The sequence below is a fragment of the Prunus dulcis genome, chromosome 1 (genome assembly GCF_902201215.1).
Source record: "Prunus dulcis chromosome 1, ALMONDv2, whole genome shotgun sequence".
Taxonomy (NCBI): Eukaryota; Viridiplantae; Streptophyta; class Magnoliopsida; order Rosales; family Rosaceae; genus Prunus; species Prunus dulcis.
The window spans coordinates 30,547,180-30,571,925 of NC_047650.1; the positions used below are offsets into that span (position 1 = coordinate 30,547,180).

At 38.7% G+C, this 24,746-nt stretch overlaps 7 protein-coding genes across 16 annotated transcripts; 5 read left to right on the forward strand and 2 right to left on the reverse strand.

The window, feature by feature from the left end:
- The first annotated feature begins 471 nt into the window (after nt 1–471).
- Nucleotides 472–3,957, forward strand: LOC117615494 (BEL1-like homeodomain protein 11). Of its 7 annotated transcripts, none has more exons than XM_034344585.1 (5): nt 472–1,541; nt 1,697–1,866; nt 2,001–2,815; nt 2,887–3,266; nt 3,368–3,957. In XM_034344585.1, exons 3-5 carry the CDS (start codon nt 2,015–2,017, stop codon nt 3,684–3,686), a joined length of 1,500 nt encoding a protein of 499 aa, XP_034200476.1. In that variant the 5' UTR covers nt 472–1,541; nt 1,697–1,866; nt 2,001–2,014; the 3' UTR covers nt 3,687–3,957. The 7 variants fall into 7 exon arrangements, with proteins under 7 accessions (XP_034200476.1, XP_034200472.1, XP_034200473.1 ...); XM_034344586.1 differs by having other exon boundaries at nt 474–1,541; nt 1,697–2,815; nt 3,368–3,428; nt 3,531–3,957; XM_034344581.1 differs by having other exon boundaries at nt 1,697–2,815.
- Nucleotides 3,958–4,060: 103 nt separating this feature from the next.
- On the reverse strand, nt 4,061–7,857 carry LOC117615495. 2 transcript variants are annotated; one of them, XM_034344588.1, is made up of 10 exons: nt 6,746–7,857; nt 6,490–6,648; nt 6,027–6,107; nt 5,709–5,804; nt 5,315–5,407; nt 5,093–5,236; nt 4,841–4,948; nt 4,650–4,701; nt 4,488–4,552; nt 4,061–4,412 (listed from the first exon to the last, which is right to left on the reverse strand). In XM_034344588.1, exons 1-9 carry the CDS (start codon nt 7,103–7,105, stop codon nt 4,521–4,523), a joined length of 1,125 nt encoding a protein of 374 aa, XP_034200479.1. In that variant the 5' UTR covers nt 7,106–7,857; the 3' UTR covers nt 4,061–4,412; nt 4,488–4,520. The 2 variants fall into 2 exon arrangements, 1 of the variants encoding a protein (XP_034200479.1); XR_004584029.1 differs by having other exon boundaries at nt 4,061–4,552; nt 4,650–4,739; nt 6,746–7,195.
- On the forward strand, nt 7,364–11,680 carry LOC117615493 (GTPase HflX). Of its 3 annotated transcripts, none has more exons than XM_034344577.1 (13): nt 7,364–7,817; nt 8,060–8,205; nt 8,323–8,439; nt 8,898–9,012; nt 9,202–9,339; nt 9,546–9,641; nt 9,735–9,848; nt 10,265–10,333; nt 10,529–10,599; nt 10,683–10,776; nt 10,972–11,100; nt 11,196–11,285; nt 11,398–11,680. In XM_034344577.1, exons 1-13 carry the CDS (start codon nt 7,431–7,433, stop codon nt 11,488–11,490), a joined length of 1,659 nt encoding a protein of 552 aa, XP_034200468.1. In that variant the 5' UTR covers nt 7,364–7,430; the 3' UTR covers nt 11,491–11,680. The 3 variants fall into 3 exon arrangements, with proteins under 3 accessions (XP_034200468.1, XP_034200469.1, XP_034200470.1); XM_034344579.1 differs by having other exon boundaries at nt 7,704–7,817; nt 8,133–8,205; XM_034344578.1 differs by lacking the exon at nt 9,735–9,848.
- A 778-nt stretch (nt 11,681–12,458) lies between these two features.
- Nucleotides 12,459–13,925, forward strand: LOC117613944 (peroxidase 9). The gene is made up of 4 exons (XM_034342568.1): nt 12,459–12,777; nt 12,914–13,105; nt 13,196–13,361; nt 13,449–13,925. Exons 1-4 carry the CDS (start codon nt 12,463–12,465, stop codon nt 13,871–13,873), a joined length of 1,098 nt encoding a protein of 365 aa, XP_034198459.1. The 5' UTR covers nt 12,459–12,462; the 3' UTR covers nt 13,874–13,925.
- A 783-nt stretch (nt 13,926–14,708) lies between these two features.
- Nucleotides 14,709–18,655, forward strand: LOC117614987. Its single transcript, XM_034343947.1, has 7 exons — nt 14,709–15,178; nt 15,382–15,524; nt 16,416–16,687; nt 16,806–16,960; nt 17,517–17,779; nt 17,878–17,940; nt 18,149–18,655. Exons 1-7 carry the CDS (start codon nt 14,902–14,904, stop codon nt 18,404–18,406), a joined length of 1,431 nt encoding a protein of 476 aa, XP_034199838.1. The 5' UTR covers nt 14,709–14,901; the 3' UTR covers nt 18,407–18,655.
- Nucleotides 18,656–18,696: 41 nt separating this feature from the next.
- Nucleotides 18,697–20,172, reverse strand: LOC117614988 (TLC domain-containing protein 5-like). Its single transcript, XM_034343948.1, has 5 exons — nt 19,687–20,172; nt 19,431–19,571; nt 19,226–19,345; nt 19,035–19,130; nt 18,697–18,925 (listed from the first exon to the last, which is right to left on the reverse strand). Exons 1-5 carry the CDS (start codon nt 19,903–19,905, stop codon nt 18,791–18,793), a joined length of 711 nt encoding a protein of 236 aa, XP_034199839.1. The 5' UTR covers nt 19,906–20,172; the 3' UTR covers nt 18,697–18,790.
- Nucleotides 20,173–20,958: 786 nt separating this feature from the next.
- On the forward strand, nt 20,959–23,674 carry LOC117612469. Its single transcript, XM_034341160.1, has 8 exons — nt 20,959–21,232; nt 21,317–21,412; nt 21,495–21,576; nt 21,672–21,750; nt 21,939–21,978; nt 22,082–22,216; nt 22,624–22,761; nt 22,961–23,674. Exons 1-8 carry the CDS (start codon nt 21,060–21,062, stop codon nt 23,238–23,240), a joined length of 1,023 nt encoding a protein of 340 aa, XP_034197051.1. The 5' UTR covers nt 20,959–21,059; the 3' UTR covers nt 23,241–23,674.
- Nucleotides 23,675–24,746: the final 1,072 nt, after the last annotated feature.

Genomic DNA, 24,746 nt, shown 5'->3' on the forward strand with positions numbered 1-24,746 from the left:
AAATCATAACTGGTTTTTCCTTTTTCTTTTTAGTCTTTAATTTTGGAATTGGAATGGAGGGTGGTGGTTATCCCAAAGCAATATAATCACGGGGAGAATTCTGGCGGAAAATTTCGATTTGAAATTTGCTGGGATGGGTTCAGAGTTTGCAGATACAGGCAGAGAGAGAGACACCTTTAATCTATGGGGTGGTGGGGCCTAAACCTAAAGGGTCCCTATTACATTAACAAAGAAACAAAGAAGAATCAGAGAGTGACAACTGGAGGAGGCCAAAGGAACAAAGATGGCAATCATTACTTAAAGCATCCGATCGGACCAGCCCAAAATAGTAAGATACACCCAGAAAACAAGAATTAGTCTCATCAGCACACCAAACCAAACCTCACCCTCAACCCCCCTCAATTAATAATAATGACCAAAACATCATACCATATCTTTTTTTTAATCTCTCTCTCTCTCTTTCTTTCTTCTCTCTCTCACTCTTAACCTTGAGCACAAGAAAGAAAAGAACCCATCTTTATTTTCCATTCAATTTTTTTTTTGGTGTTGTGGTTGAAAGATTGTGAAATCAGTGTCCTTTCAACATCTCTATGTATGATTACGACACATAACAGGAAAAAGTTAGATATTTCCATATGCTTAGAGGCTCACAAGCTGACAATCCTAGAACTGGGAGTGTGTAAAAGACAGCCCACTTTTTCTCCTCCTTTTTACAGACTAAGAGAGCAACCCAACCCAGCAGTGAACAGAACAATTTAACATGCTGAGGGCTGTTGTGCTGCCAAAGCCAAAGCCAAAAGCCAAACCAGAGAGAGAGAGAGAGAGAGAGAGAGAGAGAGAGAGAGAGAGAGACATACACTGTTTAGAGAGAGCTGAAAGTACTTTTGAGTCTCCCAAAGAAATGTGACTGCAGACAGTAAAGCTGGAGGCTTTGATGCTTTTGGTTGTTGTATTATAGCCAGGGAAATTGGGACCATCTTCTCTTGTCATTTTCTCGTTTTTACTTGGCCAATTAACTGCGCTTCTTTAAGGAACTAGCAGAAGTCTATGTTTTAGGCTTATAGCTTTCTGCTGCTTAGATTTAGGCCTGTTAACAGAGAGAGAGAGAGAGAGAGAGAGAGAGAGAGAGAGAGAGAGAGAATCATTTCTGCATTAAATTTGAAGGTATGCTTTGAAATCACAGATTGGTGCTTGCTCTTTGCTTCTTCATTGAAGACTCATTTTAGCCTTGCTAGGTTTTTCTCCCACTCTCTTGAACTTTGTTAATTCATCATCTCTGCCAATCAGAGGTTGGAATTAGTGGCAAAGTTTAATTGTTTTCATCTCTTCTGGTCTCTACTTTTACGCTTCCACCTTGTTTATGCTTTTGGCAATTGAACATCACACACACACGTACACACACACACACACTCTCTCTCTCTCTCTCTCTCTCTCTCTTGTGTTGATCATCAATTGAATTTATAATGGGTCATCGTAGCTTAGCACGTACAGCTTAAATACTCAGATTTACTTACACCAAGTTGGATTTTCTTCTGTCCCATGTAAGGAGATTCTTTCTGTCAAATGTGATTTCTTTCAAGTCTTTAATTCATTGATGATGTACCTATCCAACTCATGCCTAATAATGTAGGATTTTTGTTTTAAGTCTTCATGGTTTCAGTCCCTTTAACTAAAGATTTCTTCTTCAATGCTGCAGGTTTCATCTTGAGATGGCCTTCTACTTTATGACACAACTACTTTTATCTGGGCTGGTCAAGCATTTACCACACATGCAGCAAACCCCAACTTTAGCTTCTCAGATATCATGTTCATTCATGGCTTTGAAAAGCCACTAAATATGGCATTGTGATTCATTGTTTTGGCACTGTATGCTTTACTACTTCATATTGATTTTCTGCTTTCGAAATGGCTATTATCAGATTCTCAGTGTCATAGATTTCCTGGTCAGTTATACTTTTATTACTTCATCACTTGACATAGGCATTTTGCTATTGTTATAGTTTTTAACTTTATAATGGTTTCACAAGACTCACCCCCAAATCCAGCTTCAAGTATCTTTCACCAATTCATTATCTCAGACTCCATTGCTGCCCAAAACCATTTGGAAAGCCAACACCTTGATGCTTATGAGTCTTCTTTTCGGAATAGAAACACATTCCCTCAGTCTCTTGGTGTCCTGCCCAGCCTTCATTCTCTTGGGGAGAGAATGTCCAGATCAGTGGCCCTTGTTCAAGCTCCCACAGGTGCAGAGGACTCAGATATGAACAACCACACAAGGCATCTGATGGATCTTCCTAGAGCAGCAATGGAGAACCAAGCACAGAGGCTCTCACTGTCCCTTGGTTCCCACATGCTTGTTCCATCTGTCCAATATAGGCAGAGGTCTATGAATTCAGACCTCATGAGCCACAATCACTTTATCATTGGAGAAGAATCAGGGGAAGCTTGCAATCCAGGAGTTGAACATGTAAGCGATGAGTATTGTTTCATAGGCAGTGCGCTTGCTTCGTCTTCAAACTCGCTAAGTCGATCTTGTTCCACTTCATATGGAACAGAATCTTTAGCGGATGTTATTGGGAATTCAAGATATCTAAAACCAGCTCAGTCCCTCTTAGATGAGATTGTTAATGTTGGTGGAAAACAAGTTGACATCAGCAATGAAAAACATGTTGGAAAGTTATATGGTGAAGGCCGGAGAGGTGCTATGGGGTTTTCTTCTGAACTGAAAGCAGAGTTGTGCTGCAATGGGCTCATGTCCGCTGATAAGCATGAATTGCAAGCTAGACTTGCAAACCTTATCACCTTGTTGGAACAGGTACATACAATCTTGATGTTTACTTTTAATCTTGGGACTATTTTGTTTAATACTTTCCTTGCTGTTTTCAGGTTGAGGACAGATGTGAGAAGTACTACCATCAAATGGAAGAAGTGATGTCATCATTTGAGATGGTAGTAGGTGAAGGAGCAGCCAAGTCTTACACAGCTCTGGCACTCAAGGCCATGTCCAGGCATTTTTGCAGCTTAAGAGATGCTATAGTTTCCCATATCTATTCCGAAAAACGAAAGCTGTTGCAAGACGTACCGAAAATCAGTTCGGGACTATCACAACTTAACTTGTTTGACAGAGAGTGCAGACACAAAAGAATGTCTCTTCAACAGCTTGGCATTTTCCAGAGCCCACGCCAAGCTTTCAGACCAATTCGAGGCCTGCCAGAGACCTCTGTGGCAATTCTTCGCACTTGGCTTTTTGAACACTTCCTCCACCCGTAAGCAATCCGAAACCAATTAGCCCTTGATTGTGATTAATCCAAATTAATTAAATGTGGCTCTGAACATTGCCTATTTACTTGTGGTTCTGATCATACAGTTATCCAAATGACTCTGAGAAGCTTCTGTTGGCATCACAAACAGGCTTGTCAAAGAACCAAGTAATCCCCAACAGTTTTATCTATGTCCCAATTGATTTCAAATTGAGCAGCTCATTTATAACTTGGTCTACCCATGTGATGCCAATGTTGTGTCTGCTTCAGGTTTCAAATTGGTTCATAAATGCGCGAGTTCGGCTCTGGAAACCTATGATAGAAGAAATGTACAAAGAAGAGTTTGGGGAGTCTTCGGAGGATTCGAACTCTTTAGCCGGTGGCTCCATGACCGGTGAAGGTAACACAGATCACACAGAGGATTGATGGGGTAAAAGATGTTCAACTGGATATGGCTTGCAGTAATGCATTTCACATCTTGAGGTTGATGTTGAAAATCATCGGTGGAAGTTTAGATTTTGTGCAATGTTGTAAAGGATTTCAAGTCCACCATTTGCAATGTTGTAAAGGATTTCAAGTCTACCATTTGTAATGTTGATTTTAGTGCTAAGAGGGTTATTCAAGATCTGGGCCTTCAGTCCTTGTTCTACTGTTATGTCATCTCTTATAGTATTCTTATAACTACTGTTTTTTTTCCTTTCCAATTTTCATCAACTTAATCAACAATTGATTGTGTGTTGTATTTCACAGTTGCGGTATTAATAGAACACAGCGAAAAGTGATTTATTTTTGAATTTGGGTGCAGAAATTTGGATATTCAACATAAGCTCCAAAATTATATGGAAACAATTATTATTAATGCTCGTGGGAATTTTTCACATTATGCTCGTATTCCTTCGTAAGCAAATCCTGTGTGTTCCTTTTTATTTCCGCTTGAGTTTGTCAAACTGAATCACCCTTGTATGGCGGGTGATTTGATCCAAGGATTGACTTGCATAAATAATCGGTCTCCAAAAGTGCAAACCAGCAGAAGCTTCAGTTTTGCGGATGAAATCATGGTTTATGATGTTAATGTATGCCCAACGAACCACATTGTGGCAAACCTCAAAGCCACACTACTCATCAGGGTCTAATCTTCAAAAAACAGGTCACCTGCATCAACATCGACCTTTAGGCCAAAGTGTAAACAGAAATTTTGTGATGTCTTACTAATTTTCTGATACAAACCCCAACATAACCAGCGGTGGACTATCATTTAAACTACTTTCCAGACACCTCCTGGACTTGACCATCTGCAACGTGAACATGTCCCATGGACATAGATTAGCTCAATTGACCATATGCAGAATCTACTAAGTGCATAATACAAAATCAGATTTGAAGTCTGACCAGCAAGAGTGATTGCCAAGTTTGCTTGAGCATCTGCCTCAGAGTTTCGTCCCTTTGAAGGTTTACGAGAACATGTCAGAAAGGCATTCACTGAGGCGATATAAGTTCAGGTGGGCTTAGTGGGGGCGGGGGAATTATTATACAAGACATATCACATAGCACAAAAGATAAACGGAATCAGCTTCTCTCACCCTGAGGACATGACTGATCTTGAAGGAGAGAAATTTATCCTTCAATTTCTTCACCTCTTCATACAAATCAGACATGTTCTGGTTTTTCACCTTCCATAATCCCTGAACCTGTTCAAGTTACCTTCTCAGTTATACAAATGCAGAACAAAGAAAACAAAATGGAAAATGGAAAAAAGAACTTCTTAAGTATCAAACAATCAGAGATAAATAAAACACCTTAAGCAGAAGAAGATAACAACAATATTCACAAACCTGCATACAGACGAGTTTGGAGTCACCTTGAACAACAATCTTACTAAAACCTTTTCTAAGAGCACATTTTAATCCTAAAATGACAGCGCGGTACTCGGCAACATTATTGGTTGCGATACCCAGACCTTCACGTACTTTACAGATCTATATGGAAAAGCATGGTTAGAGTCTTAGAGAGGCAAAGAACTAAACAAAAAATAACCCCATAGGTAAAATGTATACCAAGCTTCCATCATCTGCTCGCAACACAGCTCCGGCACCAGCTAGTCCAGGGTTTCCTTTCGATGCACCATCAAACATAAGAATACAGGAACCCTACAAATATAGCTTACATCATTCTTTCTTTTTTCTGGGTGGGTGATACAACACATTTTTGAAACATTATGACAATTGACAGAGAACTCCAGATCCTGAAAAAGTGACTGAGAATTCCCCAACCCCTGATTATATAATAAAATATAAGACAAATTCCGGTTGATGGTCATTAATTAACAAGAAAGTAAATTGAATTCAGGCCTTTGCCGTATTTCGCTCTATCCACTTCATAATGTGATACAATGATCCTATGGAAGTACATTTTTCCCAACCACTAGATATCACCAGGACTTCAACTTACACGGTTCAAGGGGGGTGATTCGAGCACAGCAGAATGATCTATCTTGGCATGCTTTCTCGACAGATCGTCTGATATGAAAGTTGAACCAAATTCTTCCTATAAAGCATTGGAAAAATGTACAAGCTAAGTTCATCTGACACAGAACCTCATCTTTACCACAGGGTTTAGCTAAAGAAATAATAATGATAAAAAATAAAATGAAATCTTCAGCTAGAAAGTCAGAAATAAGTACCGATAGAATTCCAAAGATAAACATGGTTCTTTATATTCTTGAGCGAGAGTATTCAAGCTCAAAGGTTGTTATGATTCCAAACCTACCTCAGTTTCCGTTCCACACAGTTGTTGGGGTCTCTTTTTGGATGCATCCTTAACAGATGTTTCACCCTTTGAACACGGGTCCTGATATGTGAAAGAAAAAACATCATAAACCCACCTAAGTAAAAACATGATCAGCAAAGACAACAACCTTACAATCAGAAGGAAGGAGAAACAAATTAATTAGGAGAAAGCTGCCCAGATAAGTTTGGGGTCGTACTCTATTACATTCTCCAACCTTAAAAATTAAAGTGCCTCTGCCTCGCGCATAAATTATAATTATGTTATCTTACTAATGTATCCAGCCTATGAATAAGCTACAAACGAAAGAGCAATCAACTGCTATGCCATAAACCTCAGCAGGGCCATAGTTTTCTCTTTTGAAATTATCAGTCACGTTAAAAAAAAAAAATCCCAACAGTTTCCAAAGAAATTTCTTTGCAGAAGCTCACAAGTGAAAACTTACTTCAACCGGGCACTGCACAAGCTTGCCAAAAAGATCATCTTTCACATCTTCAGCTCTTATAGTGTAAATGGCATTCTTAAGTCCACGAGAAACAAGATATTCTTCAGTGTTCTTGGGCATAGACTCCCCTTTGTACACGCTAACAGGAGGATCGCATATCTAACAGAATTCAAAGAACAAAAGTTTATACATTTCAATTCGAACACATTCAAAACCCCATTAAAATGACAAACGGAGAAAAATAAGTAAACTTTACCGAAGAACCGAGCTGAGCCTGACAATCACTGAAACTCTTATAAACACCGACGACGTCTCCTTTGCGCACTACATAGAAGGAGTCTTTGTCCGGTTCCATAGCCGGTTCGGAATTCGACTTCTTCCGCGACCGGGGCGACGTCGTTTTGCTGCTGCTGCTGCTGCCTTTGCTTCGAGACGAATAGAGCTGAATATGGAACCTCGTCAGCACTGATTCGAAGTTGATTAACTTGCTATTAGTACAAAGGTCAAATCTTCTCTTCCACGAAGAAGGTCCGCACAGAGCACTCGTCCCGGCGGACCGACCTGTCGTTCTGAAAATGGCCGCTGTGTATGAGGAAAACTGCGACAAGCAGTTCATTACACAGCGTTTCTGAAACGGCGGCGAAAATGGAGAGGTCTTCACTCTTCACACCGTTGAGAACGAAAATGATTTGGGCTTTTGGGTGGAATTTCCGGCAAAAATCCGAGTCAAATATTTGGGCCAGGGCCTTATACGGTACCCATCACACGACAATACGACATCATCTATGCTCGGCAAGTTAGAAATAACGACATGTCATCTGGGCCAAAATAAAAGAACGCGCGACGATAAACCGATGCGCTTAGAAGTTGAAAGTTGAAAGCTTTACAGGGTAGCATTGCTTGGAGACACAAAGATCACAACTTCAGACCAAAATTCTATCATGAGCGCATGCTTTTCTTGCTCTCTGATACGTTCCTCACCACTTATTCAGGACCCTTACCTTTCATGGCCGCTCGCAAAATTAGTTCGGCCAATTAGCTCTCTCAGGCTCAGAAAATATTCCAATGCGTCTCCAAGAATCGTCGTAAGAGCTATCGAACAAGGCCTAGGTGTTGTTTCAACAGACGACGTGTCGCTACTGCAGGACCCTCCGTTGATTGATGTTGATACCATAGAGTTTGTAAATGAAGAGGTTCACGGAGTCATTGTTGGAGTCGCGGACACCAAATCAGAGGATGAAGCCCTAACTCCGTCCACTAGAGTTAAGAAGAAGAAGGAGGTTGAAGACAGCTCCGAGAGTAGGTTCAAGCTAAGGAACGGAAGGGAGGTTGGTCTCTTTTTTTCTTTTTACTGTCTTATTTTGAGATAATCTTTGGTTACTGAGAAAATCCAAAAAATAAATTTGCGTTCATGTTTATGCTGGTTTTGTTTTGAGAATAATCATATTTTTGGGAAAGTTCAACTGGGGGAAAAGTTAGGTGTGAGAAATTGTGATAAAGACTGGTAAATTGGGATAAGTTTCCTCGTTTTGATTGGTTTTCTTGAGGATGACCCACTCTTTTCTCCCAGATTTTTGAAGAAAAAGCTTACGTTGTGGGTGTTGAGCACAAACGTAGTAATACTGAGGTTTTATTTGGTGTAGAGGAATCACTCAAGGAATTGACCCAGCTAGCTGATACTGCTGGACTTATGGTTGTTGGTTCCACATATCAAAAGTAAGTAGCTTTTATTGCTTACTTCCAGAAGTCTATTTCTGTTTTCGGAATATTTTATTTACAAATTGTTTCCTGTTGGTCACCTAGCATCAAATTCTAACGCTATATGTGATGCAGACTCGTTTCTCCAAACTCAAGGACATACATTGGATCTGGCAAGGTTGCTGAAATCAAGAGTGCAATTAACGCATTGGGTGTTGAGACTGTCATATTTGATGATGAGCTCTCAGCAGGGTATGAAACATTATGAGTGACTTTATTGTTATTTCGTGCATGTTTATGCTTCCTATAGAGACTGATTTATATGAGTTACACGGTTTTATTTTGCCAATACTGGCTCCATTTCCCCTGCATCTATCAATTTGCTGTGCCTGTTGGAACTCTACTTATCAATGTTAGAAGGTTTGGACCAGAATTGAGCTGTCTTCGCTTTAGCTTTAATTTGAGACGTGGAGATCTTACCTGCTTAAACCTCAATTCCTCAATAAAACCTTACCAGCACAAATATGTTTATCGTATACATTTCTCCACTCACTGTCAGCAGTGTCTTATTCTGGAAAACTGCATGAGCCTTTTTTTTCGTCAGCTTCATCTAAATTTTTAAGACATTAGTCTTGGTGTAGAACGAGACTTAACGGTGCACATTTTGAGTTAATTAATTTTTTCTTTTTATTCAACTGTTACTATTCTAGGCAATTGCGCAATTTGGAAAAGGCTTTTGGTGGGGAAGTTAGAGTTTGTGATCGCACTGCCCTCATTCTGGATATTTTTAACCAGCGGGCAGCAACACACGAAGCAGCTTTACAGGCAAATTATCGTTGCCCTTTTAGTAGTAATAATGTGTTTCGTGCTACTTGAAAATATGCCAGCGTCATACTTGGTATAGTTGGAAGTACAATCTCACTTTTGGATTCAAGTTCTTGTTTGTAGTAATAACTTAACAAAAAAAAATAGCAATTTCCAGAATTTTCATGCTGACAATTGTGATGTTTCTAGGTTGCATTGGCACAAATGGAATACCAGTTACCTCGGCTAACAAAAATGTGGACGCATCTTGAGCGTCAAGCAGGAGGCAAGGTGAAGGGAATGGGTGAGAAACAAATTGAAGTGGATAAACGTATCTTACGTACTCAAGTAAGCCCTGTTAATTGAATGATCAGTGTTCCAGTAATTCATTGCATGATAGAGATGTGAGTTTATCTTAATGCTGCTCCTTTCCATATAAATTGTAGATTACAAACTACAGTTTCCATTAGAGATTTTTGTTTCCTTCTTCTTTTTGGTGAATTAAGATTTGACTCTGGAAATTGATTTTCATATGCAAATGTCTGTAATGCTAGATTGGTGTTCTCAAGAAGGAGCTAGAATCTGTTCGAAAGCATAGAAAGCAGTACCGGAATCAGCGGCTTTCAGTACCTGTTCCGGTAGTATCTTTGGTAAGTATACGTAGAGCTTGTGTAATTCAAAATTATATGGATCGTTGTTTCTCCTGTTGTTGATGTTGTGCATGTAATGCTTTGGGAAACTAGGTTGGGTACACTAATGCTGGAAAGAGTACTCTTTTAAATCAATTGACTGGAGCAAATGTGCTGGCTGAGGATCGATTATTTGCAACCCTAGATCCAACCACAAGAAGGGTTCAGGTAGTTTGATCATACTCAGGCAATTTCTTATTACATCATTGATTATGAGTTACTACTGGATAAACAACTGAAGAGTCAAAGATGTAACCATAGATTTTGATGTAGCACCAAACAGGCTTCTGGTTGCATGAAAGTTTAATCAACACGCTATACCATCTTTGATTCTTCCACTGACAATGAGCTACTTCAAGGCCTATAATCCAGAATTTGGAGTTTATGGAATCAGTTAACTTATTTATGCATCTGTTCCAGTTGAAACATCGGGACTTTTACATTGAGTCTATGTAGCATGATTTTAAGTATTTCTCTTGTTGATATGCTAGTCTTTTGGTGAAAAATTAATATTTTGTCTAATAAGTTTATGCTATTTTACTTCCACTTGGTGGTAATATATATGCTTGTTTCATTCCTTCCAGACGAAGAATGGGAAAGAGTTTCTTCTCACAGATACTGTTGGTTTCATTCAGAAGTTACCAACCACAGTGGTGAGATACTAGCACAATTTATTGATGAATCTGCCGCCACTTCTGCAGTTTAATTTCATCTCTCTCTCTCTCCTTTATCTTTCCCCTGTTCATTTTCAACTTAGCTGCAAGAAAAAGGTTTTGATGAATGTCAATCCAATTTCAGAGTCAAGCTAATGATATCTTTAACGTTTTTCCACCAACTGCATCTTTCAGGTTGCTGCCTTCAGAGCAACACTGGAGGAGATATCAGAGTCATCATTATTAGTGCATGTGGTGGATATCAGGTACAAGTTGGGAAAACATATTAAAATGATGCACTTGTGATGATGGACATTGTTATCTTATTAGATGTTGATATCCACTTCAGTCATCCGCTAGCTGAGCAACAGATAGATGCTGTGGACAAAGTTTTGTCAGAACTAGATGTGTCCTCAATTCCAAGGTTGATGGTGTGGAATAAGGTACAGTGAATCTTCTTGGTGGCTCTGTTATCCATCCAATGTAAAGGCACTCTATTTTATCATCATATCTGTGTATTGTGTGGTTATACTGTTTTTTTATCGTCACCTTAGGGAATTTCTTTTTCACTTCTGTGGTGTTTGTTCTCCCTTGTAATCTTTACACGAGATTGATGATACGCAGCTACCTTTTTCCAGGTTGATAAGGTTAGCAATCCTGAAAGCATCAAGTTGGAAGCAGAAAAGAGAGATGATGTTGTTTGCATATCTGCTCTGAGCGGCGAGGGTGTAAATGAATTCTGCAATGCAGTCCAGGAAAAATTGAAGGTATGTGTGCTTGTTTCACCGTTTCTTTTTTGATACTCAAGAGTGGAGTTCGTGCTTCTATAAATTGAAAGATAACGTTATATTTTGTTTAACAGGACTCTATGGTATGGGTGGAAGCCTTGATCCCGTTTGAAAAAGGGGAGCTTCTCAGCACCATACACAAGGTTGGAATGGTGGAGAGAACGGTAAGTATCCCGTGAATGTTGATTTTTAATTCTACTATCTTGTTTTACTTTTCTTTTGGTATGTGTCTCAGTTACATAGTCGTTCTCAACATTTTGTATATTTACTTTATAGGAACATACAGACAAAGGGACACTGATCAAGGCACACGTCCCACTACGGTATGCGAGGCTGCTAACACCATTGAGGCAACTGTGCATATCATGATCTCAATTTTCTTCAATGACACAGAGAAATATGTGTAATTATTCTGTTGTAGATATATATATATATATATATGTATAATTTTTCTGTTGGGTGTAAGGTGCTTATTAGAAACTAGATACAGACCACAGATGTAACCAAATGCATTTCTTGTCAGATAAATTTCTGACATCTTAAACTCAGCCTTTCTCCATCTTAGTGTGTTATTATGAATTTTTTTAGTTGCCTTGCACAAAATAATTGTACCGCGCTGGGCCTTGTAAAAAAGTTCTTAAATTCACACAACACAAAGTTAGCGTGTGGGTGGTTGGATGTACTTGAAAATCCCATGATGGCCGATGACGCTGGTCCAACTTGAGGTTTCTATATATAGCAAAGTCTCAACTAATCATCGAAATTGAAACAGTCGCACTTATCTGAAATCAGAAGTTTGAAACTTAAAATGGGTCAGAAACCTCCTAGGGGATTTCAAATTGTTGCTCTCAACTTGTCCGTGTTCTGCAAAACTGAGGCTTCATAGCTAATATTGAGATGAACTAGGCCTTAGCCTTAGCCTACCTAATACTCAAACCGCGTTGGGATTTTGCAGAAGCAAAAGAGACGCACTCTCTTTTGAGACCATGTGATATATTGATTGATTAAAGTGATGCAAACTGTAGCCAAAAGGAGAGAGAGAATAAAAAGTGATATCGGAGCAGGTGATACCAGAAACACCGGAAACCCAACCCTCTTTCACAGAAAGGAAAGCAACTAAATATACGTAATATCAAGTTGACATTGTCAATTTGTCGTCTGTCATAGACTCATAGCTAGCTCCTTATCCAGAGTAGGTGATTCAGTGAGGATTTGGTAGGAGAGTGGTTAATTTTCTCTATAAATTAAGAAGGTGCCATGCAGCAATCAAGCAAGCCAGACACTGAAATCTTTGGACTTGAAAAATTAGTCTTAAAGAGTTGGATTGAATTATCAATAACCATGGCAGTCTTCAAAGTGAGTTTCTTAGGTCTTGTGGTGGTGGTGATGGCATTGTTCTCAGCCAGTACTCTGTCCCTAGCTCACCCCGCCGGTTTCAACTTCGGGTGGGGATCCGGGTGGGGCAGTGAACCTAGTAGGGGTCATGGTGGATATGCACCAGCTGGCGGGTCTTTTGGTCTTTTTCCGCAATTCTATCAGTTCTCATGCCCTCAAGCTAATGACATTGTCATCTCTGTTTTACAGCAGGCCATTGCGAGGGAGCCCAGGGTGGCTGCCTCTTTGCTTAGGCTTCACTTCCATGACTGCTTTGTTCAGGTAATTTTCAAATTCAAAGGTCTTTTGCCATTTACAAAGATTATTTATTGCCGCCACTAGTTGATTGCATATATATAAAGTCATATTTATATACGTGCATGGCTTAATGTTATTATGATATGATGATTGGCTACAGGGCTGTGATGCGTCGGTGCTATTGGACGACAGCACGACGATAGCCAGCGAAAAGAGGTCGGGTCCAAACAGGAATTCGCTGAGAGGATTTGAAGTGATAGATGAGATCAAGGCCAAGTTGGAAGAAGCATGTCCCCAAACTGTCTCTTGTGCTGACATTCTTGCTCTGGCTGCAAGGGGGTCCATTGTTCTAGTAAGAAACCAAATTATAGTTAATTAGTATAATTAAGCCTCAACTATTTAATTACTACTACTAACAAGTGAAGTTGGTGGAATGGAACAGAGCGGTGGGCCTAATTGGGATTTACCACTAGGAAGGAGAGACTCAAGAACTGCTAGCCTGAGTGGCTCAAACAGCAACATCCCCGCACCAAACTCAACTCTCTCAACCCTCTTAACCTTCTTCAAGCGTCAAGGCCTCGACGAAGTAGACCTAGTTGCACTCTCAGGTACTTCAATTATATATAATCCATCATTATTATCTTTTGATTATTTCTGCAAACGAACACTTAATGATATGATTTTGATGAATGCAGGAGGGCATACCATTGGGGTTGCGAGGTGCGTGACGTTCAAGCAGAGGCTGTACAACCAAAAGGGCAACAACCAACCAGACGAGACTCTAGAGAGAAACTACTACTTTGGTTTGAAATCAGTTTGCCCAAGATCAGGTGGTGACAATAACATTAGCCCCTTGGACTTTGCATCCCCTGCCAAATTTGACAACGCCTACTTCAAGCTCATTCTCTTTGGTAAAGGCCTTCTGACTTCAGACCAAGTGCTTCTCACTGGCAATGGCATTGGCAATGCAGGGAAGACCATGGAGCTGGTCAAAACCTATGCAGATGATGAGAGCCTCTTCTTTCAGCAGTTTGCCAAGTCAATGGTTAAGATGGGGAACATCAGGCCTCTCACTGGATCCAAGGGTGAAGTTAGAAACAATTGCCGCCGACTTAATTAATAAACTGCTTTAACTTCTATATGCTTAATCCAAAGAGTGTTTGTTTGGTTTAAGGTACGTAACCTTCGATTCTTGTAAACCAAACCTATGAAATATTAATGAATGAATGAGAATTTTCTAGTAACTTTGTGACTTTGTTGATTGATCCCACCATTTCTTAATTAACCCTTTTTTCCTTTTCTTAAGGGGGCTTTTTAAACTTTAATCCAAGGTTCCTCCAGATAACGCAATTAGCTCTTTTCCAATTTCGGCTTTTCTTAATGACATGGACACAAAAACACAGAAAATAAAACATATCTTAATAATATCTTAATGAAGGTCCTTTTCTTTCTTGGTGGTTGATGCCTTTCCAGGAACATACATATTCTTGTACCAAACCCAAGTATGTATCAATTCTTTCTCCATTCATAATGCCCAACTTTTCACGTGTTTACTCTTCCCAAACTTCTTTTTCGCTTGCCTTTGCTTCCACTTTTATTCTTATTTTTTTCCCCTCATCTTTTTTCTATTCTTGTACCAAAAGTATAAGGTTAACTGTAACACAAATTAATGTAAACCATAATGATTTACATCCCAGAAAATAAAAAATGGGTCATTCTATAGGGAGGGTAAGGCCCTAGAGGCCTTATCTTTTAACGTTAGATCAAACTAATCAATTTGATTTAACGAGTAAGAGATAGAACCTCATCTAAGAATAAGACCCTTGCTAGAATTCTTGAATAAAAACCTAAGCGTCAACTATAAGCCCAAGAAAAGCTTAGCCCAAAAGAAGCTTAAGGAAGCGTGCGTAACTTTTAAGTCCAAAAATGTTCGTATAAAAACGCGAGTCCAAAAGCCCTCTGGGATTCAGTTGTCGAGCCCACACCACAAGTTTCAACTACGAGTCTACGACGCTGAAGTTATATCAAGTTAAATATTCTGAAGAAAAAAAAATCTCAGATTTGATCTTACACATCGTGCTTGCCGTTGCAGATCGGAGTTTTCAAATGATATGAAATTTATGAAATCGGGAAAAGCTTAAGAGATTCATGGGGAAGCCGGCAAATGCATGGATGGGAATGCAGAAGAAGAAATGGTCTTTGATGGTTCTGGCGCTGTTTTCTCTCTCCACTGCCATGGTTTTCTTCATGAGAACTGCGTTTGATTCATGCAACGCAAACACCAGCAGTAGTTTCGAGGAAGGAAGAGATAGAGCCAGTGAGGTGGTTCACTCAGCAGGTCGAGCCGGGAGCGGCGGGCCGAGCCCTCTGGATTTCATGAAGTCCAAGCTGGTTCTCTTAGTTTCCCATGAGCTCTCTCTTTCTGGTAAATCTCATTTTTCTTCACTTTTTTTTTCTTCTTTTCGTATGTTTCTCGGAATTGGAAAGGAAGAAGAAAAGTTAAAATTAAAAAAAAAAAAAATTATAGAAGAAAAAAGTAAAGAAAGTGCTTAAAGTTGTGTGTTCCTCTTTTTTTCCCTCTTTCTTTTAACTGTCTCGTCTTGTTTTTTCTTGACGAAATACAAACAGGGGGTCCTTTATTATTGATGGAGCTAGCGTTCTTGTTAAGAGGAGTGGGAGCTGAGGTTGTTTGGATAACAAACCAGAAACCAGAGGAGGCTGATGAGGTGATTTACAGTTTGGAGAATAAAATGCTGGACCGAGGAGTACAGGTGTCATTTCTTTTACTTCATTTCCAAATTCAATTTTTCTAAGCAGCAGCATCACTGCAAGATGCTCTCTTAAGCTTTACAGCTCTCAGTCTCTGACATTGCTTCATTGCTAAAACATGTCTCCAGAATCATATATGAAAAGATGTTTCTGGTTTCATTGGCATTTACTTTTTTGAAATTAAGAATATATGTTACACTATGCTATGGACGTCTGAAATAACCAATTTATGTATTCTTCCATAAAATAACCAGATAAATGAATGACTACAAGTTCTGTATAGTGGGTTGTGGAACTGTGTAGTTCTGCTCTGTAACTAAGACGTAAGTTTTTCAATTTATCATTAAAAATAACTGGAAAATTGAACCATCAGATGTAAAACTTTTGCTAATGGATCAAGTTGCTTAAATTTCACCGTTCTTTCCTCCCTAATGTACAATTGAGCTGGTGTCTCTATTAAAAGAAAATCGATGCCTCCAGCTGTAGTTGAATGTTTGAACTTAAAGTGTGCTAATTGAGTATCTGTTGTTTCGGAATATAACTGCCCATTCCTCATGGTCTTTATGGCATTGGCTGTATCATTAGTAATTCTTACATTTGAAATTTGATCATCTACAAGCATATAAACATAAAGCCTAGGCATTGACAGTAACCAAGGACAGGCAGGCCATTGTGGCCTTGCTATGTCTCGTTTCCTGATTTATTCTCTGATTCTTAATTTTTTATTTTTTATTTTTATTTGGGAAGAAACAACTGTGCTTTATAAGTAACTGGGATCTCAATTTTTTCTGTTATGTTACTATGAGTATATTATTTTGAGCATAGTGTTCTTTCTCTTTGGGTGTCCCTATACTCGTTGGTCTTCTAATTATGAATTTTTCAACACCTGTTAGGTCTTCCCTGCAAAGGGCCAAAAAGCTATAGATACAGCTCTGAAGGCTGATTTGGTTGTTTTAAATACTGCTGTTGCTGGAAAATGGCTCGATGCCGTTCTCAAGGAAAATGTTCCTCGTGTTCTTCCAAAGGTGTTGTGGTGGATTCATGAAATGCGAGGGCATTATTTCAAAGTGGAGTATGTTAAGCATCTCCCTTTTGTTGCAGGTGCCATGATAGACTCGCATACAACAGCAGAATATTGGAAGAACAGGACTCGGGAGCGTTTAGGGTAAGAAGAATGATATGATACATAAAATTACATGCACCATAGCACGTTCTATCATTCTTCTTGTGGAAATTTTATGTTATCATTTGTAGATTATGCATATTTCGTTTGTGCTTTGTAGGATCAAAATGCCAGATACCTATGTTGTGCACCTTGGAAATAGCAAGGAGCTAATGGAAGTTGCTGAAGATAGTGTATCCAGGAGGGTTCTTCGTGAGCATGTCCGAGAGTCTCTTGGAGTGCGAAATGAAGATCTACTCTTTGCCATCATAAATAGTATGCTTTCTTTGTTATTACTTTAAGTTTCTATGTTTGTGTACTTTACTGTTCTCATTAGACTCAAAATAATTAAATTTAAATTTAAAATGGGTATCAGAGTAGAGATTGCAATTTTGAATTCCTGCAACTAAAAAACCCCCCCAATTTGTGTTGAATTTCACGTGTTTGGCTCATTAGTGGTGACAACAAGCTCATATCCTAACAACTAAAGTTTTTTGGGGTAGAGATAAACATACAAAATGCGTCATTTCTCATCTTCCATTGTTTTCACTTTTATTTGAGGAAAGATTGCTATGGTGGCCTGATTTTGTAGTAGTTTGGTTGGGTTTGAGTCCTTCACTTTACAAGTACTTTCTTTGAGATGTTGTCATTATACCAGATCCTGAATTGCAAGAATGGGATCTACTGCCTCTTTGTTTTATATCCATAAGTTATCATAACGTTTGCAATACGTTGCCAGTTTAGTTATCTGTTTATCTTTGCACTACTCTAGTTCATATGCATTTCTTTATTCGATTATATATTCAAAGGACTATGCGTGATATAATTTCAGGTGTTTCACGTGGAAAAGGTCAGGATCTATTTCTCCGTTCCTTTCACGAAAGTCTGCAAATTATCAAGGAGAAGAAATTGCAGGTGCCATCTATGCATGCAGTAGTAGTAGGAAGTGATATGAGTAAGCAGACAAAATTTGAAACAGAGCTGCGCAACTTTGTGATAGAGAAAAAAATTCAGGATCGTGTTCACTTTGTGAATAAAACCCTGACTGTAGCTCCGTATCTGGCTGCAATTGATGTTCTTGTCCAGAATTCTCAGGTAGATTGCACTTAATTCGTGCTAACTTGTGCAAGAGAATTCAAATCTTGCTGCATTGTTTTCTTACATATGAAGATTAACTTTGTAATCATGTGTAGGCCCGAGGAGAGTGCTTTGGAAGGATAACTATTGAAGCAATGGCCTTTCAGCTGCCTGTACTGGTATGTCCTTTACTTCACAGTAGTACTTCATTTTCTGGTGCATCATTTACCAGACATGTGGTTCATCCAGATTGCAGTTTATTCATATCTTCTTGAAAAATTGTTCACCAGTTGTGTTAGCATTTCTGTGAATATATGGTCAACTTTATTTCGGTATTATGTTAGTTTCCAATTAACTATTTTTTTGTTTTCTTTTGAGTCATTCCAGGGCACGGCAGCTGGGGGTACCATGGAGATTGTGGTGAATGGCACAACAGGACTGCTGCATCCTGTTGGTAAAGAAGGTACGACATCGCTGAAGAATAACATTGTAAAATTAGCCACACATGTAGAAAGGAGGTTGACAATGGGCAAGAAAGGATATGAGAGAGTGAAGGAAAGATTTTTGGAACCGCATATGGCACAAAGGATTGCTTTGGTTTTAAGGGAGGTGTTGCAGAAAGCAAAGAGCCGCACCAATTCTTAACTTGTAGGAAGAGACTATTTAAGTTAAATATATTCGCGGCCACCAATTCTTCATTCTCAAGCGAGGATGTAAGTCATTTGTAGCATATGTGGCAGGAGATTAGGTCAACTGGGAAAGTGTAGAGAAGAGAGTTGGGAATTCATCAACGGTATACGTACAGTTTTGTATAATGTAAATTTTCCGTTTACCCAGAAAAAAAAATTTGTAAATTCGTTTGGGCATGCAATGTGATGGAATTGGATTTTTATAGGAATGTACAGAAAATTGACAAAGAAAAATAGAAATGCTAAAAAGCAACACTAGAGAGCAAACAGGATGAAAACGGGAAAAGCAACAAATGAAAAGGAAAAATATTGCATTTCCCAAATCCCATTATAGTTATATCTATCTCTCTAGAGTCTCTACTTTAGGTTGCGTCAACTTGTTTAGGCCAGTCCTCTTGATCACTTTGTATTTGACCATCCTTGCAATCTTGTAGAACCAGAAAGCGCTGACCAGCTGCAATCCTAATGCCATGGCCTGAAGAACATGGACTATTCAATTTCAATATGGTTATGGAAGATATAAGTGAAAAACAAAAAGAAAAAAAAAAAAGAAAAAAAAAAAAGAGGGCTACGTAAACAAGTACCTTGATGATGAAAGGATTGTTAGCAGATAGAGTCACGTAAGTGAGATAAGGTCCCCCAACCATCCTTGCAACCGTGAATATAGCTGCAAATGAAATCTATACAAGAAGAGAAGGACATCAGATTCAAAATGAGTAAATTTGACCCCTACCATTATATTTGTTCCACAATTTGAAGTCTTGTAACTTCTTACATCGGCTGCTAAGTTGAGGTCGGTGTCCCTGTAACCAAGCTCTTTGAGAAGCTCCCTTAAGTGGAGGAAAGGACTAGACAACTCTGTTATCCACAATGCTGCTACCATCTCTGACCCACACTGCCCAAACCAAACCCAAGAAATCTTTTTTAGAGCTAAACAAGGAAATGTCATCTAGATAGATTGACTAATTTGTTTTGTTTACCCTTTGGTAGGCAAGGCCTGCTCCAATCCCAACAATGCTGACCAAATGGTGGACGCAGTTGTCAAGATTGAATTTCTTGTCAAAGAGGCAACACACCAGATCATAGATGAGATACGAAAGGCTCACGGCGAGTGCTTTCATCTGCTCACTCGCCATTCAAAATGAAAATCCACCATAGAATTAGAATATGTAGTTTAAGAAGAAGACATCAAATAAAAGTTAAGAAAATGCAGAGGAGAAGATGAAAAAAGTAGACCTGCTGAGGAGAAGACGTTGAAGCCTGAGGACAAACTGCGCACTTCCAATCTTCAACGGACAAGGAAGCTAAAGTTACAGCTACAGTTGCATGAATTGTAGAAACAAGGCGGTTGCAGAAGTCAAAGGACCGCTTTGGAAACATCTTTCTTATGAACAGAAAGGCTGTTGTCCATGAAATTACCCCCAACAGTACAAGACTCGCAATATGCTCTTCCATCCTTGTTTGTGTTTTTTGTTTTTTGGGTTTTTCTTCCAAGTTGTTCAGAAGCCAAAGCAGTGATCTAATTGGTTTCTTTCAAATCAGAGAGGAGAAGGGAAGTAATAAGGAGATTCGAAATGAAAAGACAGGTCATGTATGCTAGCTAGCTGCTGCAGCCTGCAGAAAATGTCAAATGAAAGTGATTCTCAAACGCTTTGAGCATCAATTCATTTATTTTGGTTGAACCTCATTTATTTTAGTAGTTGGGTTCGGTATACTTATATGGATCGGTGATGGAACGGAAGTAGGTTGCTGATAAAAGTTGTAGCATCATCATCAGCCGCAGACCAAAATAAGTAAGAAATTTATTTTGGACCATTTCCTTTTGAACCATGCAAATTTGCTTACACTAAAAAAAATAAGTTTTTGTCAACCCCTTTGTTTGTAGCCACATCTTAAATAATTAATTGTTAGTTGATGATTCAATATCATTACATCAATAATGCAATGCATGTGTGTGAGGTGGAGGATGCTTGTGTTTTCAGAAGTGCACAATATATATACCCTACCTTGTGGGGGAGTTTAATTTTTCTTCTTTGTTCTTGCTCAAGGAAATAAGGAAAAGAATGATGGTCTGGTGGTTAGTCTCTAATCTATATTTTGAGGATTCCTTCGAATAAATGGCTCTTCCTCTTTTGTTCTTATTCTACAAAGGCATCAACTTAATTTGAGCCAAACACATTTGATTATATGATCTTCTTCTCTCTCTTTTTGGGATTTTTCATTTCACCTCAAAAACAAAAAATAAAAAAGTGCTCAGAGTCGGGTTAGGTTAGTTGGTCTGGGTAGTGAGTCCGCTGCCTTTAACCTAAGAAATTAAATGAATTTAAAATAATTAAGACTATCGTTTGTATTTAAAAATAAAGAAAAACCTACACATCCGGATTTGGGTGGGTTGGGCTTCAGGGTTTATAAGTTTGATGGTCCGTCTGTTACTTGTGGGCTCAACTGAACCCGCCAGCCCATTGAAATAACAACTGTGGGCTTCAATAAGCAGGCAGCCCTCAGTGCCAGTGAGTTATAGCCACTGGCAAAGTCGGGCAGATTCCGAGTAGCGTCCTGTAACTGAATCTCCGTTAACTTTCTGCGCTTCAAAGTTCCGATATTTCGTGATGGAGTTGCATCAAATATCGGGTTCCATCGCCTTCAAATTCGGTCGTGCCCCGAGACATGCCGTCATTCGAATGACCGGTACACCGGAGTTCAATTCTCGGAACCGGATGTTTATTGCGGGGATGGGTTTCGTCGGCCAGGTGTTGGCGCAAGACCTCAAGAACCAAGGATGGTAAATCTTAATGCTTTGGATCCTCCGAGTCATAACATTTAATTTCATCTTCAGAAACTCAAGCTTAATTCCTTCCATTGTTAGGGCTGTCTCTGGGACTTGTACGAGCAGTATCAAGAAGAAGAAGCTTGAGGAAGAAAGGGGCTTTGATATCTACCTTTTTGATGCAAACCAGCCAGAGTAAGTAATGCTTCATCTTTAAATAGATATTGGGCATTTTCTTTTTGCTTATTTTGGGCACCCAATATTGTTGATTGTTCAGTGTGACCAGCACCCTAGAAATTATCAAGGACCATACCCACCTGCTTGTCTCCATCCCTCCAGTTCCTGGTATCGGTGACCCGGTATGATTGATTCTTAAAGAAAACTACTATTGCTCCGTTATTTGAAAAAGCTGACGATTGTCTGAAAANTATTAACGTTGACGCTTGTTTTGTAGATACTGCAGAATGAACTTAGTCTGAGGAGAGCACTTATGGGTGGAAATCTTCAATGGATTTGTTATTTGTCATCAACTAGTATGTATGTCTGATGTCTACTGGTGGTGGCCAAGCTTTCATATCCTTCCTTCACATTATATGTTTTCTCAGAACCTGATATATGCCTGCATCCACACTCTTCCTTTGGTTGAAATTATTGTGTGTCATTTCATTTTTCTAATGCTCTTCTATGTTAGTTTTGACCATGGTGGAATTGCTTCTGCTAGGTGTATATGGAGACTCAGGCGGTGCATGGGTGGATGAGGAGTAAGTGAGTGCATCTAAATTTAACGATTTCGATGTGCAACCTGCTTCTTCATTATATTTTGATGTTAATTGTCTCTAAGATACTTTATCTATCATGTGTCAGTTATCCCCCCAACCCCACAAGTGATGTGGGTAGATTAAGGTTAGCTGCTGAGGAGGGATGGTTAAATTTGGGCCAGAGTCTGGGCATCTCAACAAAAGTTTTTCGGCTTGGAGGCATCTATGGTCCTGGTAGAAGGTTGTGATGAATTCTAAAGCATGTTCATAAAATGCTATATTTCTTTTCAATCTTTAATTAATAGGAAACCTTCCCCATTTTCTGGTTGAAATCAATACAATTGCATACATTCTTGTTTGAAACTTTCGTGCATTCGTTTTTGTAAGAATTAGTATCTGCCAGTAGAGAATCAACTATTTGAAACATTTCTTGTAGCAAATCAACTATTTGAAACATCATTTCTTGTAGCAAATCAGTAATAAAAGGTTATTTCAAACTGAGAATCAAAAAAATTCAGTTTCCAATTCAATAAAAGTGCATACTATTTGAAACATCATTTTGAACTATCTGCTCTATAGAGAATATTTTCGCTTCTTTCTCATGCAAAAAGTTTGGTTAGTTATAAACTATTTTCCACTATACTACAGTGCTGTTGATACAATAATCAAGCGGAGAGCTTTATCGGAAAGTCAGAGAATGAGAGGATATAGGCGGTTCACATCAAGAGTTAATGTTCAGGACATTTGTCAAGCCATGAAGGCCAGTATATGCACATCTTCCTCCAGGTAGGTCTCGACTTTCAGTTTTGTAAATTATTTATCCTAGATGTGAAATATAGTGAGGTACACCTAAGTGATAGACTTTGACATCTAAAACTGAGAACTGAGGAAAAAACCCCATAATCTTCAGAGCTCTCTCTTGTTTTTTTGCTTTCTTTCTTATTCATCGGCTTGTTTTTTCAATGTCTTGTTTTTAATTTTTCAGGCGAGTTTATAATATTGTTGATGATGAGCCAGCCCAAAGGGAAGAAGTATTTGAGTATGCAAGGGACTTGGTTGAGAAAAAGTGGCCTGGCTGGATCAAACATTCTTCTGAGGAAAAAGAGTCTTTGGTTATTGTTAAGAAGGAGGGTTTATCGGGTGAGAAGAGAGTCTCCAATGCTCGTATGAAGAAAGAGCTAGGTGTGAGGCTTCTTCATCCAAGTTATAGGTCAGGATTGCAAAGCATTATTGACCAAATGGATAAACCCTTTTTAGCAGAGTAATAATGGAAACATCTAGCTTGGGCTCCCACAAGTCAAGTCAAGTAATGTGAGATTAATTATGAAGGCCTGTTGTGCTCTTGGAGGCATGCATGCTGATATCCCCTTCATCTGTGATGCTGCGGATAATCAAATTCCCTATGATTAAGAGAAAGAAAGAAGAGTTTGTTTGCCTTCCCATCCCATCCCATGTAATCTGTTTGGATTTTTGTTGTATTTTGGTGAAACTCGTTAGCGGAAAATAGTTATCTTCGAAAATAGGCTTGTGTAAATGTTTTAATTGGGATCAGTTGGGTTTGTGTTGTGTTGTAGTTGGTTTTTCCAAGTTAGTTGTGAATGGGTGTCATGGCAGAGATCAGATTCATACCTAAGCCATTATCTCTGGTGAGGCCTGGCCTTTGTGGCCTTTGCTATTGGATGCTAAAGTGTCTGTCTAATGTGTCGTCCTCGTCCCCAACAAGGAACAAATAATAATATCGTGCACGAGACTTGGAAAAACCATTATTAATATGAATGATGTGGGATGATGTTCCAACCTAAACAATGTTTCTAGCAAAGGGATAGGGAAGAAGGAAAGCACCATCTACAAGTGGAGGAGACGTCCATGACTACTTGAATGATGTAAACATAACCTACTTAAATAGTATAACATAAGATGCTTGCTTTCTCTTTTAGACTTTTATTTTCATCCAACTTGGTTAGGTGGGCATGTCATTTTTAGTCTCACATCACTCTCTCTTCTTCTTGTGTTGCCTTTCATGCTGCAATCCATTTCAAAGGCATATCATATATAAACTCACAACTAACCAATCTAATCAAGTGTTTGGTAATCTTACGTCCATTGAGGTGGTCCCACGTCTTTGTCATTAGCATAATTTATTGGCCTAAAAGGTTCAGTGAAAAAGTAACTTTTACATCTTTTAATTTTAACTGAGGCATTCTAATAGTTCAATCGCTCTGCACATTATCAAAAGAATCTGATTATGAATGTTTGAAATGGATTATGGCCGCTATTGCCACGGGTCTTAGCATGCATGATTAATTTTTGAGATATTTATTCGTATATTTATTCTTAGAGCTAATGATATAGATAAATCCTACACCATTTAATTTTTTATAAACAAACCCAAAATATAACAGCTGACTCTATTGAATTTTATTCTAATTATTAAATTACTTTGATGCCCTATAGAGTGTTTTAGATTTTTTTATGAGGTTTTGGGGTTGGGCTTCTTTTAAGAAATTGATGACAATTTTGTAATTTATAAGAAGTTAAAAGCCTCTTTGTTATGTTGTAAATGAACTTTGGGTGTATATCTAAAATCCATTTCATATATGTTTTTTAAAATAATTTGAGTCTTTATATTAGGTCTAATAGTAAATCTCCTTTAATTTTTCAATTAACAAAATATTTACTCATCTCGTGACATGAATAATACGTTATTTTAAATACCCCACAAAAGTTTCCTAAAGGAAATTTATGTAACTCCAATGGCGTGCCTTCCTTCC

Excerpts from the sequence above, each read along its gene's own strand:
- LOC117615494 (XM_034344581.1), top strand. The coding sequence starts at position 2,015 with ATGGTTTCACAAGACTCACCCCCAAATCCAGCTTCAAGTATCTTTCAC. Across the intron at positions 2,816-2,886 it reads TTATCACCTTGTTGGAACAG|GTTGAGGACAGATGTGAGAA; the intron begins GTACATACAATC and ends TGCTGTTTTCAG. Across the intron at positions 3,267-3,367 it reads TTTGAACACTTCCTCCACCC|TTATCCAAATGACTCTGAGA; the intron begins GTAAGCAATCCG and ends CTGATCATACAG.
- LOC117615495 (XM_034344588.1), bottom strand. The coding sequence starts at position 7,105 with ATGAACTGCTTGTCGCAGTTTTCCTCATACACAGCGGCCATTTTCAGA. Across the intron at positions 5,408-5,708 it reads AATCACCCCCCTTGAACCGT|GGTTCCTGTATTCTTATGTT; the intron begins GTAAGTTGAAGT and ends CTATATTTGTAG. Across the intron at positions 5,237-5,314 it reads GAGCAGATGATGGAAGCTTG|ATCTGTAAAGTACGTGAAGG; the intron begins GTATACATTTTA and ends TTTTCCATATAG.
- LOC117615493 (XM_034344577.1), top strand. The coding sequence starts at position 7,431 with ATGAGCGCATGCTTTTCTTGCTCTCTGATACGTTCCTCACCACTTATT. Across the intron at positions 10,334-10,528 it reads AGAAGTTACCAACCACAGTG|GTTGCTGCCTTCAGAGCAAC; the intron begins GTGAGATACTAG and ends TGCATCTTTCAG. Across the intron at positions 11,101-11,195 it reads CAGTCCAGGAAAAATTGAAG|GACTCTATGGTATGGGTGGA; the intron begins GTATGTGTGCTT and ends TTTGTTTAACAG.
- LOC117614987 (XM_034343947.1), top strand. The coding sequence starts at position 14,902 with ATGGGGAAGCCGGCAAATGCATGGATGGGAATGCAGAAGAAGAAATGG. Across the intron at positions 15,179-15,381 it reads CCATGAGCTCTCTCTTTCTG|GGGGTCCTTTATTATTGATG; the intron begins GTAAATCTCATT and ends AAATACAAACAG. Across the intron at positions 17,780-17,877 it reads TTCTTGTCCAGAATTCTCAG|GCCCGAGGAGAGTGCTTTGG; the intron begins GTAGATTGCACT and ends AATCATGTGTAG.
- LOC117612469 (XM_034341160.1), top strand. The coding sequence starts at position 21,060 with ATGGAGTTGCATCAAATATCGGGTTCCATCGCCTTCAAATTCGGTCGT. Across the intron at positions 21,751-21,938 it reads TTGTTATTTGTCATCAACTA|GTGTATATGGAGACTCAGGC; the intron begins GTATGTATGTCT and ends TGCTTCTGCTAG. Across the intron at positions 22,217-22,623 it reads ATCTATGGTCCTGGTAGAAG|TGCTGTTGATACAATAATCA; the intron begins GTTGTGATGAAT and ends ACTATACTACAG.
- LOC117614988 (XM_034343948.1), bottom strand. The coding sequence starts at position 19,905 with ATGGAAGAGCATATTGCGAGTCTTGTACTGTTGGGGGTAATTTCATGG. Across the intron at positions 19,346-19,430 it reads CAGGCCTTGCCTACCAAAGG|TGTGGGTCAGAGATGGTAGC; the intron begins GTAAACAAAACA and ends TGGTTTGGGCAG. Across the intron at positions 18,926-19,034 it reads ACAATCCTTTCATCATCAAG|GCCATGGCATTAGGATTGCA; the intron begins GTACTTGTTTAC and ends CATGTTCTTCAG.
- LOC117613944 (XM_034342568.1), top strand. The coding sequence starts at position 12,463 with ATGGCAGTCTTCAAAGTGAGTTTCTTAGGTCTTGTGGTGGTGGTGATG. Across the intron at positions 12,778-12,913 it reads TCCATGACTGCTTTGTTCAG|GGCTGTGATGCGTCGGTGCT; the intron begins GTAATTTTCAAA and ends GATTGGCTACAG. Across the intron at positions 13,106-13,195 it reads CAAGGGGGTCCATTGTTCTA|AGCGGTGGGCCTAATTGGGA; the intron begins GTAAGAAACCAA and ends GGAATGGAACAG.